This window comes from Etheostoma cragini, chromosome 14 (assembly GCF_013103735.1).
Source record: "Etheostoma cragini isolate CJK2018 chromosome 14, CSU_Ecrag_1.0, whole genome shotgun sequence".
In the NCBI taxonomy this organism is placed as follows: domain Eukaryota; kingdom Metazoa; phylum Chordata; class Actinopteri; order Perciformes; family Percidae; genus Etheostoma; species Etheostoma cragini.
Genome location: NC_048420.1, coordinates 21,128,260 through 21,153,481, shown reverse-complemented (window position 1 = coordinate 21,153,481; position 25,222 = coordinate 21,128,260). Strand labels below are relative to the sequence as shown.

Sequence of the window (25,222 nt, the reverse complement as noted above, 5' to 3'; positions counted from 1 at the left end):
TTGATTGAACAATGACAGAGACAAAATATCATCCAGTTCAAAAATAGATTCAAGAAATCAACATTTGACCAATACATAAAAGAATAAACTAAAACATAGGGATGGAACTGTAATGTAAAGGTATTGTTGTATATTGTTGTATTTTTAGTAAGTTATTGTAAGGCCAGGTAAATTCTGTTCTGTATGTGCGTATCTTTTCGCTCTGGACCATATAAGCTAATTCCTTCCGCCTGCTCCTTCTCAAACTAATCCTTTTTTAGTTTTTGTTGAATTCTGATTGTTGTCTTTTTTTTTGTGGTTTTAAATAAAAAATAAAAAAATCTTTTTTTTTCTTTTGCAACATTGTTGATTGTTCAAGATGAATAAATAACTAAAAATAATAACCCATACTTTTAAAAACCATTTGCACCTGCAGCCATCAGTGCTTTGGTGGCTCAACCATCTTGTTTAGATGTCGTCTACTCCTTCCTTTCCGGGGATTTAATAGATTTTCTTGCCTTTTTTTTTTTGCTCACAGATTCGTTGTTGCCTGTCTTGAGGAAATAGTTTTTTATAGTGTTCGCACTGGACCTACAGCCCCCTCAGTTTTAACAAACCAAGCAATTCTTGCTAGATTGGGTGTGTTATCACTCGTTCCAAAGACTCACCCTGTTTGTGTTAATCATAAACAAAACTACCGTTGAGTTCTTAAAACAATACTTTGTGGCATCGCATTAGCTTTGGTTGGATCGCGGAAGATTTCTTTTTTTTTTTAGATGTAATGCAGATTCTGTATTTATTTTTTTAAATTTTAAGATCCACACACAATAGTGAATGATATTGTTGGTTTGTTTTAGATTTAACTGAAATTGGCCTTTATCACAGCAGATATTTTGACTTTTTATAACACAGGTGTTATAACATTTACAGTCACGTTTGTTACATTCGAGTTGTTTAGGACCTTGGTAAAAATGTTGGATTTAGAACTGTGTGACAAAAAATAAAGTCAAAACAACACTATAGCTTTGCAGTATTACCTTTTATTTATCATTTCAAAAGCCCAAATGCACAGTTCTCTGCATGTTGTGGACTGAACATGCTAAAAACTTGTATTTTTTAATTTGACTATTTTATGTCAACTAATACAAGAATTTAGTGTTTTTTATCCCAGAATCTTACTCTCAGGTTAAACCCCTTTTGTATTTAGACAAACTTGGAACACATAAGTACAATTATATGCAAAGTAAACAAACTTGCAGACTTCCAACAAGCAGATGTATCTGACTAACACACACACATTTGTTTGCACAGACATAAACACACTTTCACGGATAGATAAAAAATGGCTTTCCCACACACACACACACACAAATGTAGGACACAGGCAATTGTGAATATCCCTTGATGCACGTTACAGTAACTGCAGTAACTGACAGATTTATTCTCCTATCCTGCGCCACTTTTCTTTCTCTACTTTCTGGCACTTTTTTCTACTTTATTTTTGGCTTCATCTCCCGTTCTGACTGTCTCCTGACTGTTTTTATGTTTCCTCCTCCTCAGGCACCGCAGCAGCCTCTGCAGTCTGAACCACAGTAGCCTAAATAGTGATGGTAGAAATTAAGTTTAAATGGAGCCCCTGAGACATTCTTGTGCTCTAATCAGGAAGTGTTGGGTTCCCATTCTTACACCAGGGGATTACATCTAAATTTGGATTACAATCTAAATGTTATGACTGGGTCTTAGTGTGGAAGAAAATTTGGGAGTTGGCAGTCAAGCATGTTCTTAAAATCATTTGTTGTATTGATCTATTGTAATCTTTAGTGTAAAAACAGTGTTTGAGGTGTTTATAATACACTAATGGTTATTCAATTCAATTTTATTTATTTATTAGTTTTAAATTGGGTCACTTGGTTATGTGTGTTATTATTTATTATTTATAAGTGTTATTGTAACTACAAGCTGGACAATGAAGGTTTCCTCTGGCTGTCTTTGCTAAGACTTTGGATTGTTTTGTTTTAAAGTAGTGTGTACTAACTGTCGAATATGTCCTCTTGTGATGCAGTGAGAACAGGGACGCTTGCATTAGCTGTTCAAAAAGTAATCTGACAGGACCAAACTCAAATGATCTGGCTTCTGTGTGTCACAGTACGGACGATCAGACAGCTACCGCGTGGCCACCACGCAGGACAAGGATGAGAAGAAGGAGTCGCCCAAGAAGAAGGGAGGCAAGGATATGGATGACCTCAAGAAGGAAGTTCCCATAGTAAGTGCACTGCTTCCTGCAGTACTTCCTGTGACTCATTGCTCGCTGTCATTTGTCACATATAGCTATATACATATTTTTAGAACCAGAGTGGTGGCACATAAGCACCCGAAAGAATTATCAAAAACCTTGAAGTCTGAGCTGAGTAGTGAGGAGTTTATAGTGTACCCTGGCTTCACTCCGGCATTCAAAGAGCTGCGATCCATCTTTAACTTCATCTCCCTGTTAAAAAGATTACAGATTAGTGGTATTCTGTAGCAGCTGGTAAACGGCAGTGGTACAGTACAGCGCTGTTTAAGGTAATATGCCAGAGCAAGTTAATCCTGTTGTGGAAGGATTTGATCCTGAACCTGCCAGAAAGCCAAACCCTCAGGATATCCCCAGTTGTAAAACGATATGAGCTGGGTCAAAGGATCCTTTATCAATCTGTAAAAAAAACAACAAAGCAAACAGAACTTTTTGAAATATTTTATATTGCTTGATGGTATCAACAGATTTCATGCATACTTCATGTAGAATATGTTTTGGATTTTTTTTTATGATAACTCACAGGTTGCTTGAATTTGCTTTGCATTTTAATTCTTTGTAGACTGAACACAAAATGTCTGTTGAGGAGGTTTGCCGGAAATACAACACTGATATTGTCCAGGTAAGTTGTTCACTTCCAATCAAAAATGCCACTTTTACACCATCAGTTTAACTTAAAGGTCCCATATGGTGAAATGTTTTTGTTTTTTTGTTTTTTTGTTAATATGGGATTCTGTGTGTTTTGGCTTGGTTTGTAAAGTAAAGCTGTGGAAATGTGAAATCGCTCACTGCCGCCATTTTTCCACCCAACCACAAAACTAGACCGCCACTAGACTTGGCTAAAGGGGCCAGTTAGAATTTCATGTATTTGGTACGTAGAAACTGGGTAACCAAGGGGAATTGTGTTCCAAAAGCAACCTAGCCCCGCCCCCTTGCTAATGTTCGCTTCATGCCGCTGAGAAGAATTGGGAGTCATGTTGGGAGTTGATTCTTCCTTGAAAACTTTCTTAAATTTTATGAGTGTTTAATAGAGACATAAACATTCCAAATATAAGTTTAAGAACTTTAATATATAGTTGTTTCTGTCTTGATTTAACACTGTACTAATGAATCAGAAATTTTTCAATTTTACCACCCACCTCCTTTAAAAAAAAATATTTTTTGAGTTTATTTTACAAGTATGTCCCATTCACAACACTTTTCTGTCCCCCTCTTCCTCTGTCCTTCTTTTCCTGCTTTCTTTCTAATCGCTCTATAACTCCAACCTCTCCACTGCTCTCTTTCCTCTGCACATCCATATCTCCTTAAATCCATCTTCCATTTTTGCCTGTGCCTTCCCTCTGCCGCTCTCAGGGTTTGACTAATGCCAAGGCAGCAGAGTACCTGGCCCGGGATGGCCCCAACGCCCTGACTCCACCCCCCACCACCCCAGAGTGGGTCAAGTTCTGTCGCCAGCTGTTCGGTGGCTTCTCCATCCTTTTGTGGATTGGTGCCATCCTCTGCTTCCTGGCCTACGCCATCCAAGCTGCCACAGAGGACGAGCCTGCTGGGGATAACGTAAGTGGGCAGTTGTAGAGATGGATGATGGATAGATAATAGTAAGATGACTTCTTAGTCCACCACTGTTTGTGCAGTACCTGTGAGACACCAGATGTCAAAAAACACCAGAGGTATAAGCATGTATAGAGGTGTGTGTGTGTGTGTGTGTGTGTGTGTGTGTGTGTGTGTGTGTGTGTGTGTGTGTGTGTGTGTGTGCGTGTGTGTGTGCGTGTGGGCTCCCTGTCTTCAAGCACATCACTCTAAAAGCAATCTGTTGAGTCACTCCTCAGGGATGTTACTGTGTCATTGATAAAGGCTGTGTCAGCAGTTTGTCTGAATCATGCCAACCGATCCGTCTTTAGTGTGACAGTCGTCATCCTGTTAGTATCCATTTGGGGCCCGCCACAGGGAGCATGTGACTCCTGATGTTGGTAATGGCAGGGTAAGGATGTTCACGGGTCAGCAATGCCTGGTCAGAACGTTGAGTAGACCCGGGGACTTTGACAAAGCGGCGCAAACACACTCGTTTGGAAAAACAACAACAGTGCAGACTCAGCGTTAGTTAGTGAGACTGACAATCTTACAATTACAATCTGACAATGTTACAATCTCAGAATTTAAATTCACCCTCTGATAGCCGGTTACAGATATGTCAGATGGTACAGCAGATACAAAGAGGATTATTTAAAAGATAGGATTTAGACCTTCTTATGATGATCTATCTATAGATGGACTAGTGGGTCTTAATTGATGATTGAGAGGGATAATTTTAGTATTACTCTATACTTTGTTGTTAGGAAAATCCTACAAATTACACCTTTTTAAATACCATTTGTGTTATTAACAGCAGACTCATATTTCTGAAATATCTCCTTTACCTGTCGCACTCCAGTGTTTTGTGTCTGGAAAAATCCTCAGTGAGACATACAGAGGATTTTTCAACTTAGTCTCTCTGTCTCTGTACCTTTCCTGGTCTCCCTTTACACTTATGTAACACAGATTCAGATAAAGGTGAACTTATCAACTTATTTATGCATTAAACATGAAACTCTGTTCTTTCTTCCTTCTCTTCGTAGTTGTATCTGGGTATCGTGCTGTCAGCTGTCGTCATCATCACTGGCTGCTTCTCCTACTTCCAGGAAGCTAAGAGCTCCAAGATCATGGAGTCCTTTAAGAACATGGTCCCTCAGGTACTGGACAGTTCAACCAGGCAATTGGGATGGTTTTTTGGGATAATTTTTGCCAAGGGGGGCTTTTTACAAAAAAAATGTATGAGAGGGTGGAAGCACTTAGGAGATCCAAAACAACAAAAAAACATCTTTTGTAGATGGTGCTGAAATAAGAAATTTTCCAATTCCTTAGCGCTTGTGAAAATGCTGAGAAAAAAGAAAAGAAAAAGGTTTTTATGGTTATAGAAAAGATAAACATTGTTTAGATTCTCATAGAATTAAATTACAAATTTAAATGTGAAGAAATCTGTTTATTTCAATATGATGTAAACCCCATATTAAGAAGATGGCAACAATACAGTTATTCTAAATGAAAACTGCAGTATTGCTTGTGATGAATGACAACAAACATGCATGCAAAAAGGGTTTATTGGCAACAACTGTAACCACTCTGATGTAGGGATCGACCCATATAGATTATTTAGGCCCGATACAGATTTGTTTTCCCATCAGCCTTAGCCGATGAACGATACGGGCTGCCAATTTTCTTGAGCCGATATTTGGAGCAAATACTGCTTTTGCCCCCTCAAATTACATCATAAAAATGTAAACCCTGCCACCCTGGATTTGTTTTCGGAATCTGCTCTGCCATTTCTTTAAAAACAATAAACAAAAACACAGATCAGTGTCACTTCTGCAATCATCTTACATTCATATCACCCAAATTATGTGTGCAATGTGCATCATATGGATGGGTGCACTGCATATGGTTAACTGTGTTAGGGTAAAAGGCTTTCAACATCTACAACACAGCCTTGATGCATTGCTTGCTGACAGAAATAATCAGGTCATCACAATATGTCCTTTGTCAACACATTTAAATAATTTAAGAAAACAATAAACCAGAAAAGTAGTAATTGAAATAAAGTGCTTGATTTGTAATTTAGGACCGCCATGCTAGTGGTGGAGGGGCAGTGCATGGTCTGCACGTTAACTGCAGTGTCTCCAGCAACACAGAGCTGTCTGTAAATAATGCAGGGAAAAACTATCGGCAAACGCAGCAGACGATGCCGATACACCTAAAAACGCAAATATCGGCCCCTAAAAATCGCTCTAACACTACTCTGAAGTATGAAGTTGCCCTTTAATACAAAGTAAATTCCTGGAGGGACTAAGTCTGTGCAATTCAGAGTCTTAAGAATGATGGAAACCAGTAGCATCATAGTGAGTATATTACATTGGGTCCCAGAGTAATACAGGTGTTTATGAAGTGGTAAATTATATTCTTATGAAGCTGCAAGCCAAAATAGCAAGCTTTCATGTTTCTCTTCCCCCAATCTGTGTTTTGCGTTGGTTTTTGTGCTGTTTTACCTTTTCTCTAACTTTTCCCTAAATAGTTTCTTTCCAAATTGTTTTTGGCATTACATATTTCCTTTTTCTTTCTCTTTGTCTGTTTGCAGCAAGCCCTGGTTATCCGTGAGGGAGAGAAGATGCAGATCAATGCTGAGCAGGTGGTTGCGGGAGACCTGGTGGAGGTGAAAGGGGGAGACAGGATCCCCGCTGACCTCCGCGTCATCTCCTCCCACGGCTGCAAGGTGGGATACAGACACACCTACAAAACCAAGGGGAAACCAGCTACTTGAAAAGCTGCTCTTAAGCAACGTGTTTCTAGAGGATGAGTGTTAGAATCAGCAGTGCGTCTCTATCCACCCTTTTTAGTGATCAATTGTTAACTAAAACAAGCACAGCATCCTGCCAATGTGCAACCCGTTCTCACTCCCTACTCGTAAAAGACGGACGCTGGGGCCAGTGGCTCTCAGCGTCAGACACAACGCAAAAAGCACCTTTCAGCATATGTATCGAACAAGCTGTAAGATGACGTAGTATTAAGAGTGGCAACGGTAGCGAGTAAATGGAAGACTGAAAGTCTGCGTAAGGAGTTTGGTTGGGCTGGTGGACAACAACACCAGACTTTATCCAGGAGACCGGAGTTTGTTTTCCATTCTTGTACCACGGTGGCACAGATACATACATTTTACAACCCCACCCATAATTTTTTCCTAAACTTAACTGTCCCCTTCCTCTGCCGCAGGACAGTCAGTACCTTCCCGACCCAGAGTTACAAAAGTGACGTGGAGTCCTAAAGGAGACTTTTAAATGCAAAAAGCACATGACCAAGCGTCCATATTTAACACGATTAGAGAGTGAGAATGTGTTTCAGTGTGATATTAAGGCACCATTCTAAATTCATGCTAAAACAGCTGTGTAAACTGTCCGATTGTTCTTCCTGATTTCCCTAAATGGTGCAAGTACAAGCTGAGGACAAACACACATATCTTTTATATCTTATTGCTAAATTAGCACAGCTTTTTAGTGTTCCTGCAGGAACCTCAAACCAGTTTCAGAATGTTTGATGGAAGGTTACATTAGTAGGAAATGTAATGTCTGTATTAAAACCAAAAAACACCTGTTGCACAGCAACAACATCAACAGATGCATTGCAAGCATCCACAAAGACAATCAAAACAAAGAAAACACACACAATCCTGGTCTATCTGGCTTTGTGCCTTATCTTATCATGAATGCACTCAACCAGTTATCCACTTCCGAGTCATTCTCCACAACGTTCCACTTCCGTGCTTGCTCTCGTTCTGCGGAAATTCTCCCGGATGCCGGAAAACTTTTAATTTATTTATTCATAAGGACTATGATGAATAAGGACTGCTCCTCAGATCCAAGACAATTATAATTGGTTAAAGTAATGCCAATAAACAAGAGCATGTTTTTCTCCCATCCCGGATTACTATGTGGACTAGCCAAACCCTCCTCCGCAGCGCTGTGAGGAAAGGTCTGGCAATACAAGACTACCCACTCCCCTATCATCCTCTTAGCCTGTCTCCCTCACGCTCACACATACCAAATGCTTCTCTCCTGCTCTGTCCAGGTGGACAACTCATCCCTGACTGGTGAATCAGAGCCCCAGACCAGGTCACCTGACTGTACCCATGACAACCCCCTGGAAACCCGCAACATTGCCTTCTTCTCCACCAACTGTGTCGAGGGTAGGCGACCAGCACCTTTATCTGAACCCAAAATCATCATTATTAACAACATATTCATCACATACTAAACAAATCTTACATTGTTAGGGTTAGCCACTCTCTGTCTTGTGTGTGTGTGTGTGTGTGTGTGTGTGTGTGTGTGTGTGTGTGTGTGGGTGTGGGTGTGTGTGTGTGTGTGTGTGTGTGTGTGTGTGTGTGTGTGTGTGTGTGTGTGTGTGTGTGTGTGTGTGTGTGTGTGTGTGTCATATGGCTTACGCCTGCATCCGAATGTTTGCATTGTTCCGGATCAGTGCTCAGAAAATGCTGCAAACAAAGACGCTACACAAATGCTCTTACTGTGGGCTGCGGTTAAAGTGTTTGGTGTGACAAAGTCATCAAGGGGAGCCCACTGACTGGAAATGGGACCACATTGTACCTGATCCATCCCATCGTATTAGTGGGACGCCCTGCAACTCACACTAAGCTCCTCACAGTGGTAGAATAGGAAATAACAATCTGCGATGCCCTCCTATGGACACATTGTTACATTGCATTAAGTCCTGCACTGTCCAAGCATCACCACTCTAATACCAACTGTCTATGTATTCAAATACAGTCAACACATTTTCTACATTTTTTTTCTTCTCTTTCATCTTTTTTGGAAACTAATAAAGAAGTTAATAATTAAAAGCTTTCTCCTTTTTTTTTCTTCAGGTACGGCACGTGGCATTGTTGTGTGTACTGGTGATCGTACAGTTATGGGTCGCATCGCCACTCTCACCTCAGGCCTGGAGACTGGCAAGGTACCATATTCATTGTTGTTCATTATCTAACAATGGACTGCCACCTAATAGAGGTCGCTTACTAAAAACCGGCACATTTAGTTGCAGCTTTTATGTAATGGCTGCTCAACAGCTGCCCATTAATATACATTATTCATTCATGTATCTATTGGAAAAACAACAGCTAAGAAGGGTAAGAAGTTTTACTGCAGTTAGTGAGTCTTGGTCATTAAATGTATCCTAGTAAAAACATTTGTTGGGCCCCTGGATAGCTCACCTGGTGGAGCGCGCGCCCATATAAAGAGGCTTTCTCCTCAACGCAGCAGCCGCGTGTTTAACTCTGTCATTCCCCCCCTCTCTCCCCTTTCAAGTCTAAGTTGTCCTGTCGGAAATTAAGGCCTAAAATGCTCCAAAATAATCTTGAAACACATTCATTCATCTTCTTTAATCCATCCAAACACCTTCTTCTTCTACTCCTCAGACGCCCATTGCCAAGGAGATCGAGCACTTCATCCAAATCATCACAGGCGTGGCCGTCTTCCTCGGCATGTCCTTCTTCATCCTGTCAATCGTCCTGGGATACTCCTGGCTGGAGGCAGTCATCTTCCTCATTGGTATCATTGTTGCAAATGTGCCCGAGGGACTGCTGGCCACGGTCACTGTGAGTAGTGTGTGTGTGTGTGTGTGTGTGTGTGTGTGTGTGTGTGTGTGTGTGTATGTGCTTGTTTGTGGGTGGGTTCTATCCCTCTGCGTTGAGTCACACAGTTGCTGTCACTGATGGATGAAGTTCCACCATTGGTCCTAATAAGTGTGACGTTATTGTGTCCCTGTTAGCCATTGCCCTTTCTAACCTGTATTGGCGCAACTCAAGCTTTACCTTTGAGTGTGTGTGTGTGTGTGTGTGTGTGTGTGTGTGTGTGTGTGTGTGTGTGTGTGTGTGTGTGTGTGTGTGTGTGTGCGTGTGCGTGCGTGCTGTCCTCCATCCGCTAAGGTCCTATGACATCATCAACCTGCATAATTATTAGAACACAGAGTAGGGAAGAGGCTGCAGCGTGTTTAAGGCCCATGTCTTGTTTAATTCCGGCGTTTGGTACACATACCTTGATTTTCCTTATTCAGCGTCTACTTCTCTTTACACATTTGTGTGTGAGGTTTTCTCCTCACTTCCCAGTGTTTTGTATTCAGTCTTGGGTCAAACAGTTTTTCAATATAAATATATTTATATATCAGAAAAACCAAAGAAGCTACACAAAATCAGGGAAAACAGTAACAGCTTTTAAAATGTTACACTCTAATGCGGATTTGGGGATTTGGATGATCACTTTGCACTCCTAGATTGCTAGATTCCCCAGACGTTATTAGTTCCACACACGTCTAACTGTGTATACAGTGTTTAGGCTGATGTGTTCTTGTCGTGTCAGCTGTTTTGTTTGTTCCCTGCGTGTCCTATCTCTGTGCTTGTGTTTTTCAGTGTTATGTTGTTGCTGTTCGTCTGTGTGTATCTTTGTGTTTGTTGTGCTTTAACATTCTCCCTGTGTCACTACCTGTATATGCAGTGAAGGTGGTGTATTGTCTTTGTATGCTCTTTTTCCGTCTTTCTCTTCTCTTTTCCTTCTAAAGCAGCGCCATGTGTGTTTGTGTTCTCTCTCTCCATCTACTTCTGTGTATGTCTCTCTCTTACAGGCGAGTCGAGGTGCTATCTGCAAAGACAACGGCTAGCTAATGTAATGATATTAGGCCAATGACTAGTCAGCTTCAGGAACTGAGTTCGGCATCCTTTGCTTGGCCTTGGCTAGATCTGTTTGGCCCATGGGTCTTGCTGTACTTAGCATGATGACATAATGCACTGCTGCTCTGCTTTATCACTTCACTTTTTCATGCCTCATTTCTTTTTTTGCATTGCTGTCTGGGCTGCATTTTTATTTGTGTAAGGAGGTATTGATTGTAGTGCATTTTGCTTTAGAGAACATTTTCATGAGCAGGATGAACGTCTCCAGGTGTCAGGGCGGGTGTGGTTGATTGTTTCAGGTACAGTATGGCACTGATGTGTGTTGCTCATTGGCATTAGTTTAGTAACTGGAGATGCTCAAATGCACTATTTACCACTTAGATACTAATTATTGTTTCTCTTTCTCCTTTGGTTTGTTTTCTTTCTACTCTCTTTTTTCTTATTCTATCGTCAACATTCCTCTACTCCTTTCTTTCCGTCTCTCTTTGCTGTTATGTCCTCTCTTTGCCATTCCTCTGTCTCCTTCTTTGCTTTTGTCTCTCTCATCTCTCCTCCCTCAGGTGTGTCTGACACTGACTGCTAAGCGAATGGCTCGTAAGAACTGCCTGGTGAAGAACTTGGAGGCTGTGGAAACTCTTGGCTCCACCTCCACCATCTGCTCTGACAAGACGGGCACCCTGACCCAGAACAGGATGACTGTGGCCCACATGTGGTTTGACAACCAGATCCACGAGGCTGACACCACCGAAGATCAGTCTGGTGAGACTACCCAGCCCCTCTCTCTCTCTCTCTTTCTCTCTTCACTTTCATGCAGCCTGTTTTAAATCTTCCTGTAAAAAACAAAGATTATTTTGACCTTATGGCCTGCTTTAATGCAGCATTAATTACTCCAGCATCCAAAATAAACATCAGCCAAACACCAAAGGCTTATAAAATGTATGTTTTGTAGAAAAAAATCTCAAATGCTTTATCAAGTCATTGGTCTTAGCCTGTTGTTGAGCTCGTCCTTGCTAAACCTTTAACACTCTCTCTTACCACCAATTAAATCACAGAATGTTCAGTTACATGGCCTATTGGTTTTAAACCATGACATAGAACAGCTGAAGAAATGTTTTCAGACTAGGATATTGGTTTACTCCCTGCCTGCAGTTTCTAGAACTGGCACAGCAAACAGCAGGGTACTTGGCTGGTAGTTGAGGTGGGACAAGGTGGTGGCTGCTTAGGTGAATGGGACAGGCTGAGACACCTGTCAATAAATGATAAATGTTACTTTTTTTCCTAATCATTCTCCAGGGTCCTCCTTTGACAAAAGCTCCACAACATGGGTGCACTTGGCCCGCATTGCTGCTCTGTGCAACCGTGCTGTGTTCAAGGCTGGCCAGGATGCTTTGCCCATCCTCAAGCGTGACGTGGCCGGCGACGCGTCTGAGTCAGCCCTGCTGAAGTGTATTGAGCTTTCCTGTGGTTCCGTCAAAGCCATGAGGGAGAAGAACAAGAAGGTGGCTGAGATCCCCTTCAACTCCACCAACAAGTACCAGGTTAATCCCCTTTTCTTGCTCATGCGGCCAACAAAGAATGCAGATGCTCTACAAAGATTTGTAGTAAAGGGAAAAAATGGGGGAAAAACATGCAAAAACACTAGTTGCGTCCAAAATTCCATACTAACATGTTATTCTGTATGCTGAAACATTACAAAACTGTATAATGTTCGAAACCTTATGAAACAAACAGTACATGAATTGCATACTTTTTTCCAGTGAAATATTACGTAATAAGTAATTTCCACATTATCTGGGGACGCTGTTAGAGCTGAGGTTGGCATGTATTACCACGGTTACGCAACAACCAGCAAGGAGGCCCTAAAGAAGTGACGTGGTGATTTCGTGGATGCTGTTTATTCACACAAAATGATGTTTGATGATAGTACACATATTGAGTATGTAGTGCAGAGTAAGCAATTTTGGTTGCAGCCTACTGTACACACTTCTTAAATAGTTCTGATGCTAATGCTGAAATCTGTTCCCATCAGCTCTCAGTTCATGAAAATGATGATGAAAACGACAACCGCTACCTGTTGGTGATGAAGGGAGCCCCAGAGAGGATCCTGGACCGCAGCTCCACCATCATGGTGCAGGGCAAAGAGCAGCCTATGGACGATGAGATGAAAGAGGCTTTCCAGAACGCATATCTGGAACTGGGAGGACTGGGAGAGAGAGTGCTGGGTAAGGATGATAAAGCATACCGTATTAAGGGTGTGAATCTTCACAGGCTCCACGATATAAGTACGATTAATCTGTCAATGAGTTTTGACCAAACGTGAAGGCAGCAGAGAAAAAGAAAAGAGAAAGCGGGAGTTAAAGCAACTTTGCTTTGTTTTTGCTGAAGACTGTCACCCATTGTTACACAAACTCCCCAGTAGATCAGTGCTTGTGTTTTGTTTTTACCGCCATATTGTTTAAAGCGTTGTTGCAGCAAAAGAGACAGTGATGTGTTTCTGTTCTAAAGTCATGTTAACTGGACTCAGACGCCGCGCTACGCACCGACGAGTCTGATCTCAGGTTACATGATTGTCCACCGCAGAGCAATGTTGGGTTGCTTTTCTCCAAAATTTAAGATGGACTTTGCCAGACTGTTGAGTGACAAAAAAAGGTGTGTGTGTGTGTGTGTGAGAAAATGAATGCTCTGCCAGCCAGTGCCCTACTAGAGCTTGAGCGTTGTGAATGGTCGTACTACCTTTACCTTTTGACACATCCTCTATTTTATTGTATGATATTGTCCTGTTTGTATAATGTAACAGTTTCTCTATATCTGTTCATGCCTAATTCCTCCAGGTTTCTGCCACAAATTACTGCCAGAGGACAAGTATCCCAAAGGTTTTGCCTTCGACACAGATGACGTCAACTTCGAGACCGACAACCTCTGCTTCGTTGGCCTCATGTCCATGATTGACCCTCCCCGTGCAGCCGTGCCTGACGCTGTGGGCAAATGTCGCTCCGCTGGCATCAAGGTGGACACCTTTAAGTCGGCCATTTACATCACATGTCATGTAGCTGACGCTTTTTAGCCAAAGCAACTTATAATTGCTATATATGCTATGGACTTCCTGGTTAAATAAAGGTTAAATAAAATAAATAAATAAAAAATATATGCTGGTTGCAGGTCACTGGAGCAACTAGGGGTTAAGTGTCTTTCTCAGGGACACATTGGTTGATGTATCCAAGTGGGAATTGAACCCAGTTCTCCCACACCAAAGGCATGGGTCATATCCAGTGCACCATCACCACCCCTACGTCGGTAGCTTTTATTTAAAGGCCTGGAAAAGCAGAACATAGCACCCACTTGGATCTGAAGGCTGTGGATGACGCACATTTTTAAAGTAATTTCATAGAATGTTTTGTTAACAGTGTGAATTGTTTTCTTTTTCTCTTTGTCTCCTACTTTGTCATTCTTCTGTTACATCCTCTTTCCGCTCCCTTTCCTATTCTTTCTATGCTACCTGCCTTTTCTCCTCTTATTTGATCCTACATGTTGTTTCATTCTCCTTCCGTTTTATCACCTACCTCTTCATCTGTCACCTATATTTCAGGTTATTATGGTGACAGGTGACCACCCAATCACAGCCAAGGCCATTGCTAAGGGTGTGGGCATCATCTCCGAGGGCAACGAGACAGTGGAAGACATTGCTGCGCGCCTCAACATCCCTGTCAGCCAGGTCAACCCAAGGTAAGAAAATTAAAATGTAAGTTTACATGTAGCCCCGCCTGCATTGCCAAAGAATAGGATAAAATGCCTTTATTGTCATTATACACATGTGCAATACCTGTGCAACAAGATGGTCATGATGGATGTTAACAAAAAGGAATATAACATGGTATAAAATATAAGTAGGACAAAAGAAAATGGTGGTGGGTGGGGGGTGCACAGTTCCAAAGACAACTCTATACATATATAAAATAGTAAGAAAGATAAATATGGTTTGTATTCGCATTATGAAAATAATATTACACACTTATAAAATTGCAGAGTTATTGGTGTATCAAAAGTATTCAATATTGCAGTTCTGAAATTAAATGATTAAATATTGCACAGTAATGAAATTGCACAGAATTTCAGTTGTCAAGTAACACATATTTAAATATTGTACAGCAGTAAAATTTTACACAATTTCAGTGTCTTCTGAAGTAGTATATATTAAGTATTGCACAGTAGGTGGGAAGAAGAAAAGCACGATTACGAGGTTTACGATACAGTGGATGCTCAATGTAGCTTTTGACTTTGTAGCACCTTTATACGACAGTAGCTGTTATGATTTGGTCATGTGTGTTGTGTAGGGATGCCAAGGCCTGTGTAATCCACGGAACAGATCTGAAAGAACTCGGCCATGAGCAGATGGACGATATTTTGAGGAACCACACAGAGATCGTCTTTGCCCGGACCTCCCCACAGCAGAAGCTTATCATTGTAGAAGGCTGCCAGAGACAGGTACATGTATCCTACGTACAGGCATATTCACACACATGTACACAAAGTTAAAAGTAAATATGCACGTGTAAAAAAGGGCATGTGATGATTAAAAAAATTATTTTGCATTGAGCATCCTAAATCTGAATAAAAACCTTAAACTGTGTCCCCCTTTTCTCTCAGGGTGCCATCGTGGCTGTGACAGGGGATGGTGTGAACGACTCTCCTGCCCTGAAGAAGGCCGACATCGGTGTTGCCATGGGAATCTCTGGCTCAGACGTGTCCAAACAGGCTGCTGACATGATCCTGCTGGACGACAACTTTGCCTCCATTGTCACTGGAGTTGAAGAAGGTGAGGGACAAATGCAAGAAGGGAGAAAAAAAAGGCTGTGAAGAGGAAAAGATTGAAGAAATTAAAATTGTAGGCCTTAAAAAGTCTTACATTTGCTAAAGTATTGTGTTCTATGTCTTAAATCATTGAAATGTTTTTCTCCATCCTGTGGTGTTGTAGTTCTTTTTTTCGCTGGTCCAAATATAATTAGCTTTATTATACAGCATATATATAGATCAATATTACTCTGTTGCCTTCATTCAATTTCTAGTTGATTTACGTTGCAAGTACATTTGTGGCTGCATTTTGTTGTACTTTTTCGTCACAATTATGGTCTTATATTTCGTTCATAAAGGTCTTAAAAGTCTTTAATTGGACTTGTTGAAACCTGCGGAAACCCTGATACACCACCTTCATCCTTACAGGCCGCCTGATCTTTGACAACCTGAAGAAATCCATTGCGTACACTCTGACCAGCAACATCCCAGAGATCACCCCCTTCCTGTTCTTCATCCTGGTCAACATCCCACTGCCTCTGGGCACCATCACCATCCTCTGCATCGACCTGGGAACAGACATGGTAAGGGACTGAAACATACAGACGTAACTGGACAGCGACACATTTAGACACCAGGCACACCCACGTACCGTAGCAAACAGCTCAAATGTGTGTGTGTCCAGTCAGGCAATACAAATGCAGAACCCACCTAACCAATGGGTTAGCCCCACACACTCTCACTCTCACTCTTGCTCATGTACATGCCTGACCTTTAAACACTCATGCATGCACAGTGAACCAGTGAAGCTCAGCTGTACACAATCATTTGAACTGTATACATGTCAGAAAGGTACTCAGGTAGCAAAATATATGCAGTAATGCCTGGTAATTATCATCTGTGGAACACACAGGTACATTTTGCTGCATTAATAACAACATGAATTTAAAGAATGAAATCCGGGAATATTTTCTAGGATCTGAAAGAGCAAGATAGTAGTGATACTGTGATACTACCCACAATTTGGGAACTAACTTCCAGGTTAGAATTAAGTTAAGGGAGCAGTGGAAGGATAGGTTCAGTAAAAAGATTGAAAGGGATACGGAATAAGCAAGCAAACTGTAACTTTTTTTTAAAATTCTGAAATGACCAATATGTCTCAGTGAAGAAGGCCACCTATTTATTTACCTGTAGCTGTAGCAACCACCAAACTGTCAACCAGGCAAACCTGCAAGCAAACACCTACAGACTGGATAGACATCAACTGTAACAGGATCACACATGTATTCTGTGGCACCTCCATCATAAACACACATACAAATGGACACCATTGAGCATTACAGTGAATTATGCCTACAAGGTATGTACACAAAAAGGACTCTGGGTGGCAGTGTGGGACTAGTCCAGTTTGTCATGCCTAGAAGGTGTATCACTCCATGGTAAAATCAATTAAAGCAAACATACCCAGAAATGAATGCTTTCACTGTAGACAAGGCCAACCACGGATACACTGAAATACAAATAACAATGTCTTGCTGTCTCTTCCGTCAGGTACCCGCCATCTCTCTCGCCTATGAAGCAGCAGAGAGTGACATCATGAAGCGCCAGCCCAGGAACCCACTAAGGGACAAACTGGTCAACGAGAGACTCATCAGTATCGCCTACGGACAGATTGGTAGGTGCCTTGTCTGTGTTATTCAGCAATACAGTATTGACTGGGATCCGTGTTAAAGTTGCTGTGTGTAGCATTTTGATCAGCCATAAATCATTAGCACTGTAATTTTTAGATATCATGTCTTCATAGATAGATGGGTTCTGTTAGCTCATAGAATGCAATCAGTGTTTTTTTAGACTGCATCTTGTTACTTACAAATTGATTTAATTGCAGGCAAAAGTGCCATCAATTAATCAATCAGCCAATTCCTATTGGTGGCCAGTCAAACACAACATCCCTACCCTCTTCTGTAGTTTTTCTACAGCATATCATCACGTCATAGTATTCGAAGATTATTATTGGTGTGTAGGATTTTACTTTGTCAGATAAACCTAATAAACTCTGTGTCTGCAGGTATGATCCAAGCTCTTGGCGGATTCTTTGCCTATTTTGTCATCATGGCTGAAAATGGTTTTCTGCCGTCTTTGCTTGTCGGCATCCGGCTCCACTGGGACGATCGCTCCAACAATGACCTGGAGGACAGCTACGGGCAGCAATGGGTATGACTGAGCTGACACAAATCTGTGTCTCCCTGCTTGTATGGAGGAGCTCTGTTTGAGTGACCTGATAGAATATCCCTGTTCACAATAGAGTAGTCTATATCCACAACTTTCCACTTCCGTATTGCTCCGCTTGCGACGGACATTCCGCCAGATTTCACTAATTTAAGCAGGATGTCCATTAACTTGGGCTCTCTTTGTGTTGATATGAACTCCGGGGGATTTATGAGGACTATGGCTAACTGCTCCTCAGATCTCTGCATGGTAAATCCAGACAGCTCGCTAGACTATCTGTCCAATCTGAGTTTTATGTTGCATGACTAAAACAACCTTTAAACATACACACACCAAAACAAGTTCCTTCCCGAGGCTATTTCGTAGAGGCGCTGTTGCTCCGTCCAAGACGATCGTGAGTGGTTTAAAGAAATGCCAATAAACTAGAGCACGTTTTTCTCCCATCTTGGAATGGTGTGTGGACTCGCCAGACCGTCCTTTGCAGCGCTGTGGAGGAAGGTCTGGCAATAGGAGGCCAAAAATAGAGGGTTGTCTACATTTTTCACATTCCCCTTGTGTATCTTGATATTATACAAGCTATCTCAGAAAAAGCTCCCAAATCGGTTTATTATTTTAATAATCTTTCAATGATAAAAAACCAAACATGGATATAAAAGTCACACATTGTGTTTCTCTTGTCTTCTTTCTCTGTACAGACCTATGAGCAGCGTAAGATTGTGGAGTTTACATGCCACACAGCCTTCTTCGTCAGTATTGTGGTGGTACAGTGGGCAGACGTCATCATCTGCAAGACTAGACGTAACTCTGTGTTCCAGCAGGGGATGAAGTAAGTCAAACAATTCATTGTTTTATTTGTTAGACAGGTAAACAACCTACGATGTAGATAATGATGGCCAAAAGTTAGGCTGTATCCACAACGTTACACTTCCGGGATTGCTGCGTTGCTGATGGAAATTCCGCAAATTTCACTCTTTTCGGCCAGATATCCGTTACCTTTGATTTCTTTGTGTTGGAATTGTTAACTCCGGGGGATTTATGAGGACTATAGTAGGCCGCTCCTCTGATCTTTGCAGCGTTAAATCCAGACAGCTAGCCAGACTATTTGTCCAATCTGAGTTTTCTGTTGCACAGCTAAAACAACCTTTGAACGCACACATGTTCCACCAAAACAAGGCTATTTTGCAATGACGATCACTGATCACTTGGATCACTGTAATGTGTATGTGTTGTTTCTCTGCTGTACAGTATCGGTTACAGGTTTAACGTGTAATGTAAAGGTTTACTGACACTCCTTTTAATCTCTAGCCTTTAATTGATTGCTCCTATTTATATTTGTGTATTCCCCTCCATCTTCTTTCCATCATACCTCTTTGCCTCTCGGTTCTGCAGACAACATTCTTTTAGTCGAGGCACACAAACCCAAATATTGGTTGTCCTCAAATTCTGCTTGCAGAAAATCAACTTTGAAGTCTTTTCGATGGCAGAGGATATTATTTCCTGTGCTGTGGATTCCTCCCCTTGCTATCTTTTAATTTGGAATTTCCTTCACACCTCTTCTGTACCATATGTGCACTGTAATTAACACTTCTTTCTGCACTTTATTGTCTTGCAGGAATAAGATTTTGATCTTTGGTCTGTTTGAAGAAACAGCTCTGGCTGCTTTCCTGTCCTACACCCCTGGTATGGACGTGGCACTACGGATGTACCCGCTCAAGTAAGTACAGGGACACAACATCACATTACCATGACATGCAGTCCTAAGATGCTTTACTTTTATGCATTATAAAACATAGTGTTTTTGTGATTCCATGACTTTGTCCTAAAATCCCAATACAATCCATGTTGTCCTGTGTTGCTTTTAAGTAGAGCCTGACCGATAAAGGATTTTTAAGGCCGACACAAATATTTGGTTAATTAAAAATCCGATATGCCGATATATCGGCCGATATATAGATGTGTGTGTGTGTGTGTGTATATATATATATATATATATATATATATATATATATATATATATATATTTTTTTTTTTTAATCCAGAAACACGTTACGAAACAATCAGATTTCCCTAACGTTAGTTATTTGTAGTTATTAATGAGTTCTCACTAAAATAATATGATAATAAACAGAACAGAGGAACATCAAAATGTATTAAAGTTCTGATAAATAAAATGTATGAATTTATCACAGTTTTAATTGGTCATTTATTTTATTTTGAGTTACATATGGCTAACTAAAGACAGGTAATTGGTACTTATTGAGTGCTGTGTTCTTCATCACTGTCTCCCAGTTTTGACCCGAGCACTTCTCTCACTCTCCATCATTCCCTCCGTTCTCTCCCAGGCCCAGTTGGTGGTTCTGTGCGTTCCCGTACAGTTTCCTCATCTTTGTTTACGATGAGATCCGAAAACTCATCCTTCGCCGAAACCCCGGAGGTAAGATAACACACACATACACGCTCACACATACTGCATACGTGTACTATTTCAGCTGCCTAGTAGTGTGGTGCACTAAACAGATTATAAATACAGTGGTTTTTGGACAGCAAGCATTTTTTTGTGTGTCAACCTGCAGCCTGAAATTTTTAATATTTACAATATACGTAAAATGGAGTCGTATTCGCCTCATCAGCTGCCACTAAACTGCTGTACACATATTACACAGTTATTTACATGTCAGTATGGCTCTTTACAGGCTGAAAAGAATAAAGTAACATATGTTTGGAAAGAAATTGTTATACACAACCTAGATCACAGTCATTTATATTTTTAGTACCACTGCATCAGGCTATGTTTTACAACATTGTGCAGGATAATATCATCCAGGAACTATCATTTAAACTATCATTTAAAATAATATTTTGATCTAATGTCAATCAGTTAATTAAATAATTTGCTATATAAATATTCTATCTTTCTCCTTTTGTCCCTCTTTTTCTCTTTTCTCTACCTCTCTACAGGCTGGGTGGAAAGAGAGACTTACTATTAAAATGATCAAAGCATCATTTACTTGTCCCCTGAAAACATTCCTTCTACTCTACCTCCCTCCCTCTCTCTCTCTTTCCTCCTTCCCTCCATCCATCCCCCCTCTCCTGTCAACATGCTAAAACTGTACAAGAAATTGTTTACTCTTCCTCTCCATCCTCACCCTAAACAAAACAAAAAAATCAAACTCCAAGATGATACAAAGACAACGAAGGGGGGGGCGTGGGTGGGTTTGAAAATCTTCCCTGTCCTCTCTGTCCTGTGTTTTTTTCCCATCCAAAGTCTAGACAGCACTAGTCTGCCAGTAACACTGATGTGCCGGAGCATATAACTGCACTGTGATCTGCAGCCACTCTTCATATGTGTCTCAAACTGCACCGCTGTGTGGAATCAAATAAAAGGTTATAATCACGAGAGTAAAGACAAAGCCCGACCTGTTCGTCTGAGACAACTCTTGCCAAGCAGAACAACAACATGGCAGCTCCTGTTTAGATTCCCAACTGGCAATTTGGGCGGGTGGGTGGCGTCTGTTCTTTTTTTGGGGTATGGGGGGTTTTGTCCTGCCAGAGAAAAGCCGCCAAGATCCAGCTCTTTAATCACTGCCATTTCCTGCCAATCGGCAACTACGACAAGTTACTTCTTTTCCGCTACTTTTCTCTCTTTCTCTTCGTATGTAGTCACTGCCAATCTTCTACTGCCATTCCCCCTCCTTCTGCTCCTCTTTTTCCTCCACTTCTTCTTCCTCTTGTTTCTCCTCTCCTATTAATGAAGAATGAATCTCACCATGAAACATGATCACTTGCTCACGTCCTCAACCGTGTGGATAAAAGGTCATTTCCTCTGACTCCTTCCCTCCTACTCTATCCCCCTCCTGTTCTCCTCCTCCCCATGTGTTTTTATCTGCTTGTATTGTTGTTGTTGTTTTTCTTTAAAATGACTGTGTGTTTTTTAAGAAACAAAATTGTTTGTAAAAGTTCAATGTATTCTTTTTTTTTTTATTGGGAGTGGGGTCTGAGAGCTGCTTGTTTTCATTCGGACAAGACAAGGCACACTGTCAGTTACTCTTCTCCCTCTCTTCCTTCTCTCTCTCACACACACCCCCCCTCTCCCCCTCCTCACCTTGCTTGTCTATCTATCCCTGGTAGTTCTGACTGTTTGTGAACACGGTGCAAACCCTCCAACCTTGTAAAAAACCACTTTTACCACTCGCCTCCTCTTATTCTCCCACCCTTCCTCTCCCCTGCCCACCTGCAATATTTCTGTGTCCTCAGAAAAAGAGATTTCTCTCCGATTTCATTATTTAAATCCGTTGAAATATGGAAAAGGCACTGTACTTTAACTTCTGAAACGGCAGCAAAAAGACAAACAACAAAATGAAATAAAAAAGAAGGATCTCTCTTTTTCAGCTTTGTCTCCAGTATGTTTTTGTGTGGAGTTCTCTACGTTTTGTGAGTTTCACCAAGTCAGAGGGAATGTTTATCTGTCTAGACATATGCCATTATGTTGTTTGTAAACATGATTCAGCAGAAATGTTATGGCTCGGATTACCGGAAGATGTACTATGAAGCAGGATTGAGGAACCGTCTTCGTTCCAGACGACACGCTTAATTTCTGTAACGGACAACAGGCTCATTGATTTTGACGACACAGCACCCATCACTTCAAAACTCATGTGAGGACTTCGGCAAACTCACCAGGTATCACATTCATATATTCTGGACCGTAAGATTTTTAACAAACACAACAGTATGTATCACCTCTTTCTAAGCAGTTAGATGTTGACCTGTTCTCATGGAAATATAGGTTTTAAATGTCTTTATTTGGATTACCTAAACCCTAAAATAACATTTTTTTGCCACTTGGGGGAGGCAGACACAAGTTGAAACCATGGACTGTATACAATGTTGAAACACAACTTTGATATATCATAAAATTTAGATTTGATATAGAGACTTTTTTGGCAAAAAATACGGAGCAACATTAGGATTCAAGTCCAGTATTCACTCTTTTAAATCAGTTTTTGGCAGGTTTATATCCTACCTCTTTAGCAGCTAATGCTCCACAATGTTCACCAGCTATTTGCTAACTGTGTCTGACCAGTCTGTGTGGTGCTGAGCAGGTTGTGTATAGTGGCTTTTCTTCACTGAAAACAATGCTATGAGTGGTGAAAGTGAATATAAACTGTGAAGTTGAGGGCTGGACAGCTAATCAATGAGCTGAAACTCACTGTAAAGCTCTGTAAAGCTGAGCGTAGCTACACACACAGGTGATTATTCTCTCATGATTTATCTGCACGTTTTTTTTAATTCCATGGTGTCGTACTTTCTTTTTCTATTCCAAAAATAATTTGCTGCATTACAACTACAAATTAGACCAACAAGCAACTTACATTACAGCCAAGTCTTTCAGAACGGATTTTATTCTTTTGCCAAAAGTTTAGCGATGTGTCCGGACTCTGACATCAATGTTTGTTTTTATGGTGTGGTATAGGTCTTAAACTTAATTTAAAATGGTCTTAAAAAGGTCGTTAATAGTCTTAAGTTTGACTTGTTGAAACCTGCACATTACCTAAACTCAACCATTGCTTTGTTCTGGCAATAACACGCCAAATGGTGTGTATGTTTATGTCTGCTGTATCCAGCGTAGACACACACAGATAGGTCAAAACACGCTAATTGGCTTAAGAAAAGTCATGATGTCCTGTTGCCATAGGGATTAAACCAATAGCCTTTGGGGGAAAATATATCATGATTTGAACAAACAGAAGAACCAGGACAATTTTTTTACTTGAGGTTGGAATGACACTGGTAAAGGCACAACAGAGACGGTACGTCTTCATGGAACATAGTCTATAACCATCATGTATTTATTTATCAGCTTCTTCTTCAGGGACAATGCAGCACACATTATTACATAGATTATTATCACAGTCAAGGCCGTAACAATATGTGTAGATGTGTTACAGGAAAGGTTTCTAGCCAATAGGCTAATTTGACACCCCAAGTTACTGGTCAGGCCTTTCTAAAAGGATTATCCAAATATGAGTTTTAAAAGAACTACATAGGGTGAGTTACAAGTACCAAGTCACATCTGCTCACGTACACCCTCCCCCGATAGTGAGGGTGTCTCCCATACCCAGACCCACGGGATGAACCTTGGCAGCCATGTTCAGACAGTCAGGCATCTAGCACAGACATTACAACAGCATGTTTTTTCTTTCTTTTGCTCCACCTTGTGTTACAGAGCCTCTTTACAACTGTTACTGTATTTGCAGGTTTGTCATCCTACTTGGCTTTGGAATCCACCACTGCGTAAAACAAATTGAGGTTTATTTCCTGAACTGTTCATCCCTTCTCACTCAAGTAAGTGTACCACTGTGTCCGACTTCACTTTTTTCTTCTTTCAAATAAATGTCTGTTAAAGCGTTAGTGCGTAACGTGCTTTTAGTAATGAAAGTCCGTTACTTTCAAGCCATTGCCAAAGGAGTTCCTACAAAGCAAGTTACGACTATCAGCTCCACACAACTCTCTCTCGCTACAAGCAACTGGGTGGAGGGGGGGTGCAACAACTGTTGCTGTCATTACTTCAAATTCCTCATGGGGGAAACAGAAACTACGCGCTATAGCTTAAGTCACTATCCATTGTCAAATGAGGAAACACAACTGTAATTGAGCCTGTGGCCCACTGATGGAAGCCCTTGTATTTGCAGTATTGTGAACTTGCTTTCTATGGAGACCCAGGATGCTGACCATTGCACAAGCAATAATTTATTTAGAATATACCTATACGTATAATGTAATGTCTAAATAAGTTATTAATTGCGAAATTGTCAGTGTGCAAGACTCTTTCTAAACTCCTGATCTGGTACTTTTGGTCATATTACTCACCTTCTCACCTGCCCGATATATTATGATACCCTGGATACAAAATAGAGAAAATATAAGATCCTCACAAACAGCATACAGTTTTTTTTCCAGTCCCTGCTATTTATAACATTTAAACAAAAGAACAATGACTACAGACCTTATTTTTTAACAGATTATGCTACTAAAAACAGGTTGAAGTGAGGTCCCAAAGCATACCTGTAATTACCACTCATCGCCAGAGGTGGCGCCAAAGACCTTCAAACAGATGTCTTCGGGACTGTAACTTTAGCAGATGAAATATACAGCAAATCATTAAAAATAGCATCCAACATTAAAATTACCAAGACCCTGTGTGATTATTAAGATAACAGTTAGGACCATTTACAACAATTTCAAAAAGATAATGAATTATGTTAATTTAATTTAAAATGTAAAGATCATCACACGCCAGACCTGCAGAACTCAGAGAATCATTTATCGTTTTGGTTATTTAAACGACTGTATTCATTATTTATATATTCAGTTGTACTGAATGTAGCTTCTCTGAGACCTTTTTTTACTTTCAGCCCATTCAAAATAACACAAATTGATTGAGTGAATAGAAATGTTTTACAAAGATATTTATATAAGCCCAGAAGTCAGGTAGGTGTGTGTCCGTGTGTGTCCCTGTATCAGTGTCCATGTGTGTGTCCGTGTCCATGTTTCATGAATACTATTTCAAGGCTCACAGAGCAAATGAGTGCTCCTGCCCACTTGACACACACACACACACCCCTCTAACCCAGGGATATAGGTCACCTTATTTGTGAGTTCATTGGTTTTCTCTT

The 25,222-nt window shown here is 40.8% G+C and overlaps 1 protein-coding gene and 1 long non-coding RNA gene across 2 annotated transcripts in view; both read left to right on the top strand.

The window, feature by feature from the left end:
- atp1a3a (ATPase Na+/K+ transporting subunit alpha 3a) overlaps positions 1-21,934 on the top strand; it is a 33,461-nt gene extending 11,527 nt beyond the window's left edge. Inside the window, exons 2-23 of the mRNA XM_034891861.1 lie at positions 2,126-2,242; positions 2,832-2,891; positions 3,623-3,826; positions 4,885-4,998; positions 6,438-6,572; positions 7,922-8,039; positions 8,733-8,821; positions 9,282-9,461; positions 11,090-11,288; positions 11,823-12,067; positions 12,559-12,751; positions 13,361-13,536; positions 14,116-14,252; positions 14,861-15,011; positions 15,174-15,342; positions 15,747-15,901; positions 16,869-16,992; positions 17,386-17,531; positions 18,242-18,372; positions 19,159-19,260; positions 19,889-19,980; positions 20,505-21,934. Of these exons, the coding sequence (XP_034747752.1) occupies positions 2,126-2,242; positions 2,832-2,891; positions 3,623-3,826; positions 4,885-4,998; positions 6,438-6,572; positions 7,922-8,039; positions 8,733-8,821; positions 9,282-9,461; positions 11,090-11,288; positions 11,823-12,067; positions 12,559-12,751; positions 13,361-13,536; positions 14,116-14,252; positions 14,861-15,011; positions 15,174-15,342; positions 15,747-15,901; positions 16,869-16,992; positions 17,386-17,531; positions 18,242-18,372; positions 19,159-19,260; positions 19,889-19,980; positions 20,505-20,533 (3,066 nt within the window). The 3' untranslated portion in view covers positions 20,534-21,934. The remainder of the gene's footprint in view (positions 1-2,125; positions 2,243-2,831; positions 2,892-3,622; positions 3,827-4,884; positions 4,999-6,437; positions 6,573-7,921; positions 8,040-8,732; positions 8,822-9,281; positions 9,462-11,089; positions 11,289-11,822; positions 12,068-12,558; positions 12,752-13,360; positions 13,537-14,115; positions 14,253-14,860; positions 15,012-15,173; positions 15,343-15,746; positions 15,902-16,868; positions 16,993-17,385; positions 17,532-18,241; positions 18,373-19,158; positions 19,261-19,888; positions 19,981-20,504) is intronic.
- Positions 21,935-22,191: 257 nt separating this feature from the next.
- LOC117956676 lies at positions 22,192-23,846 on the top strand. The gene is made up of 2 exons (XR_004659338.1): positions 22,192-22,226; positions 23,804-23,846. It is a non-coding gene; the product is annotated as an uncharacterized LOC117956676 (long non-coding RNA).
- The last annotated feature ends 1,376 nt before the right edge of the window (positions 23,847-25,222 follow it).